The 15,613-nt window shown below is 44.7% G+C and overlaps 1 protein-coding gene and 1 long non-coding RNA gene across 6 annotated transcripts in view; one reads left to right on the forward strand and one right to left on the reverse strand.

Moving 5' to 3' along the window:
• SMOX (spermine oxidase) overlaps positions 1–13,472 on the forward strand; it is a 53,958-nt gene extending 40,486 nt beyond the window's left edge. For both annotated transcript variants that reach the window (XM_042812912.1, XM_042812911.1), the window contains exons 4-7: positions 3,751–3,924; positions 6,361–7,060; positions 11,585–11,745; positions 12,977–13,472. In XM_042812912.1, coding sequence (XP_042668846.1) covers positions 3,751–3,924; positions 6,361–7,060; positions 11,585–11,745; positions 12,977–13,114 — 1,173 coding nt within the window. In that variant the 3' untranslated portion in view covers positions 13,115–13,472. The remainder of the gene's footprint in view (positions 1–3,750; positions 3,925–6,360; positions 7,061–11,584; positions 11,746–12,976) is intronic.
• LOC122157324 overlaps positions 1–15,613 on the reverse strand; it is a 51,380-nt gene that overhangs the window by 23,557 nt on the left and 12,210 nt on the right. For 2 of the 4 annotated variants that reach the window (XR_006167857.1, XR_006167856.1), the window contains exons 2-3: positions 14,783–14,979; positions 12,324–12,421 (exon numbers count right to left, since the gene is read on the reverse strand). This is a non-coding gene — a long non-coding RNA (uncharacterized LOC122157324). Of the gene's footprint in view, positions 1–6,222; positions 8,113–12,323; positions 12,422–14,782; positions 14,980–15,613 lie in introns of those variants that run through there. The other 2 variants (XR_006167855.1, XR_006167854.1) reach the window with 2 other exon arrangements.

The following is a 15,613-nucleotide window of genomic DNA, read 5'->3' on the forward strand; positions in this document are numbered from 1 at the left end:
CTAGTCTCAGTCATTTTGTCATTTGGATACCACATTCAAGTGAGTGCAAAGCACAGAGGATCTCCCTCAAGTGTTTCACTTGGAGATATGGGATCACTGAGACTGCAGCCAACAAGGTGAGGTCTTCCTCTGCATACTGAATTCCCCCTGTGTGAATAGCAGTGTATCCCAGTATCTCCAACTTAGCCTCACTAATTCATCTGGAGAGTGCTGAGGCTTTTTCCAGGCACTTATCCAATCTTTTTTGGCTGGCTTCTGCTTCTATGTGAGTTTTGCTTCTTTTTGTTTGCAGTAGCCTGGATTTCTAACAGCTGAAAGGGTGCCTCACAGAAGCCTCTATCTGGTTACTGGAAGCTGAGCCATCTTCATTTTATAGCAGAAAGTTTCCTATGAGAGTCTGTCTTAGCTGAGAACAACTGTTGTTTTAAGACTGTCTCAGACCTTGCACTGTGCAGCACTGGCACTATTCAGGTCCATGAGGTCCATTTGCCCTCAAAGAAAGGAGAAAAAGTTGTGCACCAGCACTGAATCATAAAATCATTAAGACTGGAAAAGAGCACTGAGATCAGCAAGTCATCAACCAGTCACCATCATGCCCACTAACCACATCCTTCAGTGCCACTGGCTGGTTCACCAGAGTGTGATGCCACACGTTCTTGGTCTTCCCATCTTTCTTTCTGCTCTGGATAGGATAATTTGGGGAGCTTGGGGCTGGGAAGTGTTTAGGACTCTATTTCCTTATGTGTGACCCACAAAGAAAAGGGGCAGGAGTGGGAAGGATGGGGTTATGTATGCAGCTTGAGTAGCTGTGTGTGCATGGGGAAAAGTGTAACTGAGGACAGCCTATCTTAGAGTTAAGATGGGTCACTTCTGTCACTATTTAGTCCTCATTTTCCTCTGCAAACAAGCATTTATTGCCAGTTCCCAGGTATTTGTGAAGGATGGCAGGGAGGTGGTGAGCTTCAGTTAAATGCACTATGCTTGCCCGTGTGTTTTGCATTCTACTGGCCAGCAGTAGATTTTTACTTAGACTTCTCAGTTAGACCATGGTCCCTAATGGTCTGCTTCTCAGGAACTCTCTCTTTAACAATCAGCTAATTAATGGCCTCGTTATCTCTCTCCTGTGCACTGGGGAGGGATGCAGCCAAAGAATGACAAAGTTTTTCACCCTTCACACCCCCACCCTGTGCTGGGCTTTGTGCCATCTCCAATTAAGCTCCAGCGTGTTGTGTTATTTAGAGAGGTGGACCAAAGGGCTATCGAGAGTCAGAGTTCCCTCCCTGCCTTTCTTTTGCACTGGCAGATGTCTGGCCTAGTAACAACATGAGCCTATTTCCATCAAGGTCTAGGGCTGATTGGGGATTAAATCACTTGAGTTTTTAACAAAGTGAGGAAAAGGCAATGCTATGGATCATCACTGGCGCTGACAGGAAGAAGTGTGGCTTGGGATGTGCTTTCCTGACCTCCTTCAGCCCTGAGGAGCTTCTTTATTTAGATTTGTTCTTCCTAAGAAACTGCCTCTTCCTGTGGTAAGTGAGCACTGACATATAAACACATGTAGGTAATAGACGGGACATCCTTGGTAGAGCCCACGTTCCCTTCAGAGACCCCTGTTATTGGATGCTTCCAAGCAAGTCAGAAAGGAGACAGAAGAAGGGAAGCCATTGTAGGATCATACCCTTTCCATTAACACCTGATCATATTTTAATATTTCATCTTCAACCCCATGTAACCTCAGGATTGAATGTAAATCCTCAGAACTAGGGATGAAATGTGCTTAAAATGTGTAGCTGCTTGAGATATTCTACTTCTTGTGCTTCTGCTGGTAGTGCTTTTTGGGCTAACTTTACTGCCTGAACCCAGATGTAGGATGTGTCGATGTGGGATTTGCTGTCATCTATTATCAAGCTTCTTTCCTGATAATGGATAAAAGCACTGAAATAACAGGGATTCTGAGGAAAAAAAAATAGTAAATCTGGGTGCCAATCATGCTCATTCATTATCTGATTGATGGGATGACATCCATAGGAGCAGCTTTCCTTGGTGAGCACAATGAGTTGGGGGCATTTCTGCTCTTTTCTCTGTTGGGCAATGAAGAGTTCAACAGTTAATAAAAACATACCCATGGCTCACGTATCCTTTTGGCCAAATGGTAGCTGGATTTTAACACAGCTTTGCTTGTCTTGTGATCATGTTATCTGCTTATAGTGTGCAATCAGCTTATGGAAGCTGAGCTGCATTGACTCAAGGTCCTTGCAGCTTGTACTTGCTGGAGATGGTCTGGGCCTTGGGAATCTATAGATTGAGAGTAATGGGGTGCTGAAACTGCCAAATTCTATTGCTGTTTCTAGGAGATAGACAAGATACCATTCCCTTTCTTTTGCTGGAAGCCTTTGTTTTGTAAAGGGCATTGGTCTTCACCTTTCTCACCTGGAAATCTCCTTGGAGAGCCTTAATGTCTCAGTGTCTGCAAGTCTCACTTATCTTCAGCTCCTCTACTCATTTTTCTTATTCTTACACTTAACTTCCCTTTTTTCCCCTATGTTTTTGTTGTCAGTTTTCTCCTCATTCTTTACTTGTCCTCATCTGTTCTCTCCTCCATTTACTCACAGACCTGCTCTCTCTTGTTCCTACCACTCCTGTATGTTTTTTCTCAGCACCTTCCCATCTTCATTATTCTTCCGTTTTGCCTCCTGAAATTCACAGTACTTCTAAAACCCCAGGGGAAGTCAAGCTTCTGAGGAGCACTGAGGTGAAAGAAGCTGGAACATGATTAATTATCTGTATCAGTAGACAATGAAAAGCTGTTGGAGCCTTTGATGGACAGCTAGCTGCCTGCCAAGCGCTTATTTATGAGCTGAAGCCTTCAGTTTGCTTAATTCATCTGTCTCCAAAGAAAGATGATGAGTTTTAGTGAAACCAACTTAGATGGGAAAAATTGAGCAGAGATGTAAGTGAGAGAATGGAATCATTAAGGTTGGAAAAGGCCTCTAAGGTCATCAAGTCAACCCATCACCACTATGCCCACTAACCATGTCCCCAGCCTCCAGGGATGGTGACGACAGTGACTCATTCTGGGCAAACAAGTCAGTAATGGGATGAGTTGCCCTTCTGGGAAGCACTTTTTAAAAGCTTTCCTCTGTTAAAAGATTCCTCAGAGTTTTTCCATTGAGATGAAGAGCCGTGATTCAACTGCATGCTCTTCTGAGAGTCTTAAGAGGCAGAAATATTGATGTATTCTGGACAGCCACAAGCAGGTGGCCAAGGTGGATGGTTGTTTTCTTGCTTTTAAGTAGCTGATAGAGTGGAAATCCAGGGCTGAAAAATGTCAGGGATATGGGACTGCACCTGGGACACAGAGGTGGAAGAGGACTTTGAATGGACTATGTCACCTGCTCTTCTGCGAGTGATAGAAAACACATGTTCCAATAAATAATCACTTAATAGTTAATATTAACTTAATAATGAAGTATGGTGAGTAGGCTGTTGCTGGCAAGTAAGGGTGATTATCTTAGGCCATTTGTCTTTGCGTGGAGGGAAGTCTTGTTTCCTTCCTTCTACCCAGCACAGCTGTGGGTGCAGTCACACGTGGTGTTGGAGCAGGGTGTGCAATGAACTAAATCTCAGAGGTTGGCAAGGGAAGGTAACCTGAACATGCTGGATTTTGGATGGAGGAAAAAGCGTCCTGCGGGGGGGCTTGGATGCTGTTTTGAATCACAATGTCCATTTTCCTTGTCCCATCTCTTACAGGTCTATAACCTGACTCAGGAGTTCTTCCAACGAGGTAAACCAGTCAATGCTGAGAGCCAGAATAGTGTGGGTGTCTTCACACGGGATGTAGTCCGGAAACGTGTCAAGGCTGATCCAGATGACACAGAGGCTGTCAAGAGGTTGAAACTAGCCATGATCCAGCAGTACCTTAAGGTGTGTGTACACATCGTTGTTTCATTGTTTTTACTGCTGTCCCATCACTGAGGAATCACTGTCTGTGGGCTCTTGCTGTTGGGCAGGTTTTTGTTTATATGGACAACCTTTCCTCTTGAGACATATGCTGAGACAGTGGGCTGTAGGAAACAATGCATTCGTTGCTTTTTTTCTTAGCTTTCTAACTTTTTAATTAGAACGGGATTTCCTAGGTCATGTTAAATCTTCTAGTTGGATTTAAGGTTTTCTTACACCTCGAGCTACTCTTTTGCCATCTTCTTTTAGTGATGTGTTGTCTTGTGCCTTACACTTGGCACCCCATGATCCCACCAAATATCTTTTACCCCCTTCTGCCTCTGCCCATATCTCAGAGACCAGAAGAAATGTTTCTCTGGTGTGAGTGATTTGCTGAAGAAATCCCTGGAAAGCATTTTGAAAGGTAAAGGAATAAAGTCAAAGGCAGATTTTATAAACCAATGTTCTAATCATCTTTCCTCACGGCTTCCCTAGTTCTTTTATCTCCTTGATGCCTTGGCCTAAATGAGATCTCTGTGGGACGAGGAGTTAATGCTGCATCAAGCACTCCACAAGTAAAGTGTAACAGTCATTCCTTTTTCAATTATAATGACTTAAAGGCTTATGAAATGAGACAGGGGAGCCAGGCAGCATTCGGTCACATGGGTAAGTATGTGATATTCACTGTTATTAGGTGGGAAAACTGAAACAGAGATAAAGACTTAAAGAGTACCCAAGAGGTCTGTGATAAAGCTGAGATTTGAACTCAGGCATCATAAAACTTTCCTGATATCTCAGAATCCTAAATGAAGAACTTGTGTAGAGTGGCAGCTCCATTACCTAATGACTAGTTACTTACTATTTTATTCATGCAGTTTTACCAGTGCAGATGATATTATTCATTTGATGCACTCCTGTTTTTCTTCTGGTGGTGGCATTTGTAGTTTCTGCAGGTTGCTACAGCCAAAGTCTTTTCTGCAGCCCTAGCAAATCTTTTCTCATATAAACACCCGAGAACAATAAAGCTTCTGAGACTTAAGGCTCTCAGATCAGAGTGGCTGCTGAGAAAGTGATAATTAACCAGTATTTCAGCTGAAGCATGGTCTTGGTAGCTGCTTGTTTTTCTCCCTGTTAACTGTTTTGCCCTTTTCCTTCATGGTTGAAATAACCCAACAGCCATCACTGTTTGTTATCTCCATAATGAGTCACTCATCTCCAGACGAGTGGCTCTGCTGTGTGACCCAGGGCACAGGTCAGCAGTACTGACCCTGAGTGGCACGGATGGGGCAGAAGCACAGCAGACTCAGAGGACAGATCTTCAATATCTGCTGGCAGTGTGGCCCAGTGGCAGTTCCTACTTAATCCTTCCCTGTGCATTGTTCAGGTTGGGGCAACCATCTCGATACAGTCCCAGGAGCAGCCTGTGAGCTACTTAGTGCAACTTTAACCTTTTCCTAAAAAGCTATCTGACTTGTTTGCATGATGTCTTAGCCCAGCATGGAGATTCCTGCCCTGCATCAGGGTGCTCCAAGCTTCCAAAGGTAGTCTTCAAAGTGTGGAAGCACCTGGAAAATGGGTGAAAGGGTAAGGCATGGAACTGTAAAGTTCCCTTCATCTAAAATGCTTAAAGAACTGCAATGTGGGAATAATGGTGATTTGAAGATTCTTAGATCACTGTGTGCTATGCATTGTTATTAGAAGCTTATCATGAGGCAAACCAAACATTTCTGCCTTTGTTTGAGGGATTGATGCAAGCTGCATCTCTATCTAATGCTCTTGCTAACATTGACCTACAGGTTGTGGATCTAAAGCTTTGATAATCACATCAAGAGAGCCAATTGCAAGTGTCTCACATCTTGACATCTGCCTTTCCTGTCTCCTTTAGTTCCTTCTGTATTGGGTCCTGCCACCTCCTGTAGATAGTTAGCTTGCTGATTGCTGACTGACAGCATGTTGAAAGCTGCAGACAGCAGAAATAGCTGCCAGATTTTTTTCCTGACTCTTCAAGAGGCCGTTTATTAACATGGGGAAGAGCATCCGATTAACACAGCTCCAGCTTCTGTTGTGGGAGTGCCGAACAGTGAGTCCTGGACAGGGCTGTGGTTTTTTAATGCTAGGAGACAGTCAGAACTGTAACCCAGTGTCATCAGAAGAAGACACATCATCTCTTAACCATGGCTGATGGCACTGTGGCCAATGCAACCAAGGCCAGTGCAGCTTGTGATCATAACAAAGTGTTTTCTCTAACTAGAAGCAAGGTTAAGGGACAGATTTCATCAGATCTTGCAGAACACTTTTTTACTAGTGACAATAATGCGCTTTAAGAGAGGGATTCAGGATTCCCAGCTTAAGCATCTGCTTTTTGCCCTTGCAAAGTGAGTTGCTCTGTGGCAACGTTGCTTCTGTGTTGCTTTTCCTTAGGTAGAGAGTTGTGAGAGCAGCTCCCACAGCATGGATGAGGTCTCGCTCAGCGAATTTGGGGAATGGACGGAGATCCCTGGGGCTCATCACATCATTCCATGTGGTTTCATTAAAATCGTGGAGATTTTAGCCCGTTCCATTCCTGAATCTGTCATTCAGCTCCGCAAGCCGGTCAAATGCATCCACTGGAACCAGTCGGTCAGCAAGGAGATTGAGAGAGTGGCTGACCACAACAGTGACCTCCCTGAGGAGGACAAGGGCTCCAATGTCTTCGTGGAGTGCGAGGACTGTGAGTTTATCCCAGCTGACCACGTCATTGTGACCGTGTCCTTGGGAGTCTTGAAGAAACGCCACGAGAGCCTGTTCCATCCCCGCTTGCCCGAGGAGAAGGTGATGGCCATTGAGAAACTGGGCATCAATACCACTGACAAGATTTTCCTTGAGTTCGAAGAGCCTTTCTGGAGTTCTGAATGCAACAGCATCCAATTTGTCTGGGAAGATGAGGCGGAGAGCGAGAGCTTGACTTACCCCGAGGAGCTGTGGTACAAGAAGATCTGCAGCTTCGATGTACTCTACCCACCTGAGCGGTACGGCCACGTGCTGAGCGGCTGGATCTGTGGAGAAGAGGCTTTGATCATGGAGAAGTGTGATGATGAAACTGTGGCTGAAACCTGCACCGAAATGCTACGGAAATTTACAGGTCAGCCATGCCCTGGTTCATTGGGTGAGTGGAGAAGAGTGGGAGAATGGGGGTTGGGTGTTGAATAACCATTAGGAAGGAAGTGTGCTAGAGTAATTTTTAGTTCTTTGGCATCTTATGTTGCTCTGCTTGGGTTGGGTAAGTGCTTCCAGCATAGCTCCTGCTTGGGTGTGCCTGGAAGCTATTTATACAGAGGGGCTGATAACCAGCTCAGGAAGTGGTGGACTGAAGTGCTTGAAGATTCCACATCCTCTGCTTTGTTTAATCACAAATTGTGAGTATTTGTAAGAGCAGCGTCCTTCAAGATTAGATATGTTTTATTCCAGAAACAAGTCCCCCACTTAACCTATTTATATCTGTTACCTCATGCTACCCAAATCTCAACACCCAGTGAGTTTCCAGCCCTACCTCTTGTCCACGATCTCTAGTTAATTGAAGAAATTTGCCTTCACGAGTGTAGCTTTCCCCTGCATTTACAGACCGTTTGCTGCTGTCAGGGCAGAGATCTACAGAAGGGGACCTGGAAGCTGAGGACTGCCTTCATAGACCATTTTAGTACTCTCTTTAGAAAACATTGGCTAGACTTTGTTTTCACAAACTCCATTGTGGGGACCAAAACTGAATCCTTGGCTCATTCTTCTCAGTGATACATCCGTGATGGATGATGGCCCTGTGGTTCTGCTGCAGCTTCTGTTTCCTGAGCTGTTTGTTTTCAGTGGTGTTGGGTATCCCTACGTCACGTCACAGTAGCAGTACACACATGCCTTCATTCCTCTTGGCTTCAGCAGGCCAGCTGCTGCTCTGTGGAAGCACAGCAGGAGGTTTGAAAGCCAAGTTCTAGTGCTGACGTCTCCCTGAGAGTATAAACAACCTTGTTTGCTGCAGCTCTTCTCACTTAAATCACCTTTTTCATCTCAATTTATCTAAGAGAGTTGATTCCTTGGCTTTGTATTAATTTGGCCGATGGGAGTATACTCTCCTATTCTCCCTCTTCCTTGTTGTGCTCCTTTGCTGTTATTGTTTTGTGTGTGTTGGATGTTCTTCTCTTCCTCCTGGAATGGAAATAGGTTGGCACTGAGTCATTGGTACGTGCTACAGTTGCTGTTCCAGCTGATGCTGCACCTGGTCACTGTCCATCAGACTCTTAGCTGAATGATTTCCGTCTCAACCTCCAATCCTGGGTTATCTAACCCTGGAGAAATTCACATGGAATATTACTGAGCTTCGCCCTGCAGTGAACGTTTTGTGCTTAAGACTGCAAAAGTCTCCAGCCTGTCCTTGAATCACCCATTATATAGCATGACTTGTTCCACTTTTTTCCAAGCAAACAAACAAACAAAACAACAACAAAAGCCCACCTGTGAGTTTTTTGGGGATAATTGTTTGGGTTCCTAATTTTAACTTTGCTCCCCAGGGTGGAAAGAGAGGCTCTTCTGTGAGGTAGTTCAGATCTTCCTTAGTCTGTTGCTTGTGGAGCCCTTTCCATTGGCTTCAGAGGGTGTTGGACATGCCCTACGGTCAATCCATTCTTTTAGAGTGTTATATTATGCTGAGTATTTCTCTCTAAGAGAAGATAACATACCTTTGTGACCTTAAATTTCACTTGCAGGTTAGTGCTGGGGCTTATCTGGCTTTGCTGATAAAAACATTTGGGATTGTTCTAGCCTCAGAACCATTGGCAGTCAGAGCTCTTCACAACTGGATGACAGAAGGCTGCAGGCTCCTGTAGAGCTGATTAAATGGGATGCCTCCAGACAATTACTGGTCTTGCTCTTTGCTTTCTTTGTTGGCTAAGCTCTGAGCATTAGATGCCAGAAGGTATAATTGCAGGCCTGCTCCCTCTGAGTTGCCAAGCTTAGGCTGGAGATGCCCTGAGGAGTTCTGCCTGTGCCCCTGCTATTTCTCCAAAAGGCAGTGGATCTCTTTTCAGTGCTGTGCCATACTGTGTAATATCTAAGATGTCCTGATATCCCTTTGCTGCCTGTGGATGCTGATGTATAGAGATGGTACCACCTATCTCTGTAACACTGATGGGATTTTAGATGCTCTGCTGGCAGATAATCAAAGTTTGGGTGTCTCAACTGATAGGTATATGTTGATTTTGTGATGCTTCATTGTCTCATATCAGTCCCATAACCAGTGAATGTGCAGAATGAAGAGAGGACTGTAGGAAGCATGTGAATTTATCTTCCATAGCTTCACAAATGGGACTCAGTGGCATAAAAAATGTGTCCTATTTTGGTGAAGGCTGATTTCTTTTTTAAGACGTTTTATCTCTGGACAGTGAATGAGTGCTCAGTTCTTACAAGTTTCCACATCTGTGCTGGTTGTTACTTTTGTCTGTAGGCAAAGGCACCATATTTATCCATCTATTTAAAGCAGATTGAAAAAGCCCAATTAAATATACTCCTTGAAAGAGTCTGCCAGTCTTTGTAGTTTCTGTGTTGCAAACAGCAGCACAAGAGGTTTAACAGGAGACATTTGCATCACGTCTGGTGTGCTGGAGAACCTTAAAGGAAAACCTTAGGGGATCTCAGGAGAGCTGTCTGCACCACACAGTGTGGTGCTGAGGAAGGAGATTGGCTTCTCTTCTACACAGCTGCCATATAAAGTACCCAGGGCTCCTTAGATCCGTGCTGGCAGAGGTATCTATGTGCTTCGTGTTGCTGTGCTGTGGTTTCCCTTGTGATGGAAGGAACTATGTGAAGAATAATTTCCTCCTGGGAAGGCTGATGTTTACTTCTGTGTGTATGTGGCACACAATCATCCATGGGAAACACAAGAGAGATGCAAAGCTGTTGCTTTTACTGGTTCGAATGACTATTCTATCAAATATTACAGGATTTATACCACTGTTAATTGAGCTGACGACTCCACAAATTATTTTGTTAACAAATTTCAGTCTTTCAAATATGTGGCCTTATCAAACAAGCCATCATCTCACTGCTTGTAGTATTTCTACATTAGTAGAAACTTGATGTTTCTTTGGTCCTTTGTGGAGCCAGGAGTTGGACTTGGTGATCCTTCTGGGTCCCTTTCAACTTGGGGTATTTTATGATTCTATCAACTATCTTTCTACTGGCATGTTTTACATGTTGACTCTACGTTGGCAGTGGAATATAAGAACATGCAGGAGAAGCATCATCAGCCCACTGCAGAGACTCCTTTCACTTGTATGATTGTTTCTTGTAATGCAGCACAATGGATGACTGCTTGCTGTTGTGTCCTCTCATGGTGTTTGTGGTATATTCTCCTGAGCTTTCCCACAGCCCTTCAAAATAAAACAAGATAACTTATTTCCTTGGTGCATCTGAGAGCTCCCTATTCTCAGACTCCCTTGGGCTTCTCGCTTCCATCCCAGGCATTCTCACTTTGATGATTCTTGGAGGAGCGTGTTTTGGAGCCTTTGTTATGCTCAGTCCTGAAACAACATTCATTTATAGGGTGCATTTTGTTTGTAGGGTGTGTTTGTTTGCTAGTCTGTGCCATATTTTGATCTGTGTATTAGTGGTTAGAAAGTGTTCACAGGGTACAGTAACAAGCCACCCGGGTGCCTTTGCTGTGCTTCAGCCTTATATTTCATCATTCTGGTAGGCACATCGTACTCCAAGAAGTGGTAGCTGAACCATGGCAATAATTTGCTCCTGATTTTAAGGAATTAAAGGCAATGACTGTTTAGTAGAACTAAGTAGCATTAATCTTTAGAGCTGTGATGAAGAAAGCAGAGTTTGGATAGTCTTTGTGCTAGGCTAAGCATGTTGAAATGTTACAAAGCCAGGGCCTGAAGCAGCCACAGGAGCTGTGTAATCTGTGACAACTCTCAGTCACTTTGCCTCTTAGAATTTTTTCTCTCAGCTACCCTCACCTCCATGTCCTGCATCCACACTGAAATCTTACAGCAATCTAGAAACCTTCCTCCCAGCATCATTCTCCTTTCCATGCCACGTGCATCCCACGGAATGGGTCTGCTGGAGTTTAGATTTGTTTTTGGTGTCTGAGGAGCAGTTAGAGTGAGTAATACAGGCTTTGAGAACTTTCTGACAGGCTTACCTATGCACCTGCATAATGAGGATTTGCCTTCTCATTACTGTTCTTTTTGGAGGAGTGTCTCTTATGAGACTACTTTATCATCCAGTTTAGAGTGGGCACCCAGTTAGATACCTAAAACTAGGTGAGATGAATTGCTTGATCACCACCAGGGTCTGGAAGCTGAATGAAAGCAGGGAATGCTGTATATTTTCACCTAGAATGTGTCCTGGGTTCTCTGGAGCTCCCAAATCTCTTCTGTATGTTTTAACAATCTTTCCTAAAATGCGAGGCTGTGAGTGGATGGCTGGAGTTAAGAGGGATGCTGTTATTTAGAAACCTGGAACATAGTTAGAAAGGAGATCTGGTTGAGGTTCTCTTCCATGTAGCCTGTAGGCTCTGCCAGGATGTGTTTTGAATACAAGCCACTCACAACTTGCACAGATGTTTTCTCTTGAATGCAGGCTCACTTTTACTCTCCTCTTGCCTTCCATCCAGGGAATCCAAACATTCCAAAACCTCGTCGGATCCTGCGGTCCTCCTGGGGCAGCAATCCCAATTTCCGTGGATCCTATTCCTACACCCAAGTTGGGTCTAGCGGGGCCGACGTGGAGAAACTTGCTAAGCCACTGCCTTATGCTGAGAGCTCCAAAACTACTGTAAGTATGGCCCGAATCAGCTGAGTGACGAGAAGACTAATAGGACACTGGGCAGTGGGTTTTCTGGGAGGCAGATTGAAAGAGAGAGTTTCTTGGGGCCTTCAGTAGTGTGTTTTCCATGTTTTTATACCCATCTGGACAAGTGATGGACGTAGGATTTTACCTCCTTAGTGACTGGAATCCCAACACCTTGGGATTCCTACCTCTCCCAAAGAAGTGCCAAGAGCTGAGCTTCCAAGTGGCTTCTGAAATTGTGATTGGGATCATTAGCTTGTTCAGAGCTCCTTAGGAAAAGTTGTTCTGATTTAAAGCATACACAGAATATACAGCATTAAGTGCATAACCCCTGCTAATGGCTAGGTCTTAATATTTCAGAGGAGCATATTAGGAAATCCTTATGTTTTGGCAGGAGAGGGTAATGGAAATCCAGTCCTTGGCTGAGGGACTCGTGCATTGGCAGGGGACAGAGAGATTTGTTCCCCAGATACTGTCTTCACTTTCTTAAAGAGAGTGAGAGCACACATGGAGATTATTACTGCAGCTCAATTTATAAGCAATAATAAATTAATCAAACTCACCCCATCCAAATCCAGAGACAATGTCTGATGGATATGCAGCCTCCAAACAGCCATACAAGCACCCAGAGCCACCATGTAATTTTGGTCAGCATGGAAATCTATTAAAAAAGACAGCAGAAGCTTTAGGAACCTTTCGCATTCATTCTTGAGGAAGAGTGGGATCTGAAATCCTCAAAAGTGAACGAGGAGCAATTTTACCCAGCACTGAACTGTTGATGTGAGAGAGAAGGCACTGTTTCACCCTGTGGGTTTTGAGATGTGGCTGCCTTTCCTTCCGAAGTTGCAATTCCCAAATAAATCTTTAATGTCCAGAAGTCTGAGGTGTGATCTGGGGGAAGCAAAGAGGACAGAAAGCACGGAAGTTGGATGCTCAGTGACTTGTGCAGCTTTGTTTGAGGCTGTGGGAGCTGGGATGGTGCCGCAGCTCTGCCAAGAACCACATGCAGGCCCTCCAGAAAGGGTTAGCTGCATGTTCCCAGATATGCTACGCCTGTCCCACACCACACTGGGGCTTCAGTAGCCACCTATGAACACCTATAGCATATCAGCTCATGGGGGATGCGGGAGGGCACAAAAATATCATCTCCTTTTTGCCTCGTGCGTACTTTTCAGTAAGCTCTGCTGAGCTTTCCCACTTTTCTTATCCCCTCCAGCCGATGCAGGTGATGTTTTCAGGGGAGGCCACTCACAGGAAGTATTATTCCACTACCCACGGTGCTGTGCTTTCTGGGCAGAGAGAGGCTGCTCACCTCATTGAGATGTACCAGGACCTCCTGCAGTGCCGGAGCTAAAAGGCCCCATGTTTGCAACCACCACCAACTCCCCATTCATTTTCCAGGTGTGTGGAGGAGATTCCTTTTTTTTTTTTTAATTACTATTATTTTATTTTTATTTCAGTTCACAGTAGAACAGCCTTTATCTTTTCCTATTAAAAACAGAAAAAAGAAAAAAAAAAAAGCCCTGTTTTAAAAGCCCGGTCATCAATAGCTTCATTTCTGTGTGCTGTATTGTTAACAGGGAAGGGTGCTCTTTTTGTCTGTTGATCTGTTGTCATTTTAATTCTAACTGCACTTTCAGTGCCTATCATTTTTTTTTTTCCTTTCTGTATTGTAAGTGCCTTCTATACTAAAATAAATGTTGTAATAAAAAGACTGCATGATTCTGTGCTTTCTGGATGGTCATCTCAGTAAGTTATTACGTGTTTTTTCAGTGATGTCAAAAACAGAGGTTTTCTTCGTATCTACAAAATTTGGAGTAGGGAGATCTTGAGAATGATTCTGTGTGTCAGTTGATTGATATGTGTTCAAGGAATTGTGCCCTAGAGACATTGTCGTTTGCCTTATGTAGGTCAGCACTGAGATCCCTCTGCATCACTGTGTATTTAACTCAGTGTCATCTGCCTGTCAGCTGCTGTGGGCCTTCGTGGAAACCTTTCTGTAGTTTCGTGTGGAAATTTGTTGGGGACAGTCTTAACCTATGCCTTGTCATAGAGTCATAGAATCATATACTGGCTTGGGTTGGAAGGAACCCCAAGGATCATCAAGTTCCAACCCCCTGCCAGAAGCCACCAACCTCCACATTTCATAGCAGCCCAGGCTGCCCAGGGCTCCATCCAACCTGGCCTTGAACACCTCCAGGGATGGATGGGGCATCCACAGCCTCTCTGGGCAGCTGTTCCAGCACCTCACCACTCTCTCTGTCAAGAACTTAAAGTCTTTGGGGTTACATATAATTTGGTGGATCCACAATGATTTACACAAATCTGAGAAACTCTGTCAGGTCAGAGTTTTTTAATACTTTTGCCTAAGATCAACAAGTCCAGCTGTTGCCCCATGCCCACTAAGCCATGTCCCCAGTCAAGGTGAGTTGCTGTAGGCCCATGTCTCAAGGTATGCATCAGTGAGCCTTGGTGGGCTCAGCAAAGCTCCTTCTCTTCCATCCTTGCATTTCCCAGTGGAAATTCTTGCTCTGGTGCAACCCACGTAGCCGCAGTGACACTACAGCATGGCAAGGATGTGACATGCATGGGCTGAATGGAATAGGGAGGAGGGTGGGGAGTGCACAGCCAGAGTGAGGTTTGGAAAGATGTCCTGCAAGAAAATGAGTTTGGAGCTGGTTTGATTTGTTCAGGATCAAGCAGCTGCTTTAGGGGCTCAGGAGCAAGTTGGAGTAAGTCACAGAATCACAGAATGGTCAGGGTTGGAAGGGACTTCAAGGATCATGAAGCTCCAACCCCCTGCCACATGCAGGGCCACCAACCTCCACACTTAATACCAGACCAGGCTGCCCAGGGCCCCATCCAACCTGGTTATTGAACACCTCCAGGAATGGGACATCCACTGCCTTTCAGGGCAGCTGTTCCAGCACCTCCCCACTCTCTATGAACAACTTATCCCAGACATCCAATCTAAACCTTCCCTCCTTGAGCTTTTTTCTTGAAACACACTGGTGATGCTCACCTTGGTAATGTAGATGCAGCTGGAGCATAATCTACAGCTGGAGTTGTAAGCAGTCCAAATAGAAAACTTCATTCAAACTGATGTGTGCTCGAAGGAGGATCATGAGAAGATGCGCTCTCAAACTTCTCCTGTGATGAAACTCCACGTTTTGTTGGGCAATGGTGTCCAAAACAGGTGAGGTTTTCAGCCCCTGCCTCCTGAGAAGAGCCCAGAAGTCTGAATTAAACCACTGATACTGAAGAGTTTTCTCAGGGGGGGTCAAGGCCATTGCCACTGACTTTTGAAGGAACGAGAAAGCAAGTCATGTTATATCTGGATAAAAAATACATATATATCCCTTGGAGCCTCTGTGTAGTATCTGACATGGATTTCAATTAAAACTCTCAAAATTCAATTATCCCAGATTTTCTCTTAGTCCACATAGAGGGTTCTCTCTGTAGAGGTAAGGACAAAATCTCTCCTCAAGATGGGAAAGCTCAACTAACCCTGCAGGGGTGCTGCATCTTTTGCATTAGTGCCTTTTACCTTTTCCAACAGGAGACGACGTTCTAGAACCTTTGATACACCCCTTCCTTTATGTGATCAGCTCTGTGATCAGCTCCGTGGTCAGTCTAATTGCTCCCAGCTTGCCAGCAAGATTCATTCTCACGATAAACTCTTCTGCAGCAACACTAGTGGCTAGGAGATGATGATTTAGGTTGCTTTTTTGGGGGATTGCCAGGCCAGACGAGGTCTGAAGACTGGTTGAATAGATCCTTCCCTTCCCTTCCCTTCCCTTCCCTTCCCTTCCCTTCCCTTCCCTTCCCTTCCCTTCCCTTCCCTTCCCTTCCC

Source organism: Centrocercus urophasianus, unplaced genomic scaffold (assembly GCF_019232065.1).
Source record: "Centrocercus urophasianus isolate 14NV4802_14NV808 unplaced genomic scaffold, USGS_Curo_1.0 seq_13, whole genome shotgun sequence".
Lineage (NCBI taxonomy): Eukaryota > Metazoa > Chordata > Aves > Galliformes > Phasianidae > Centrocercus > Centrocercus urophasianus.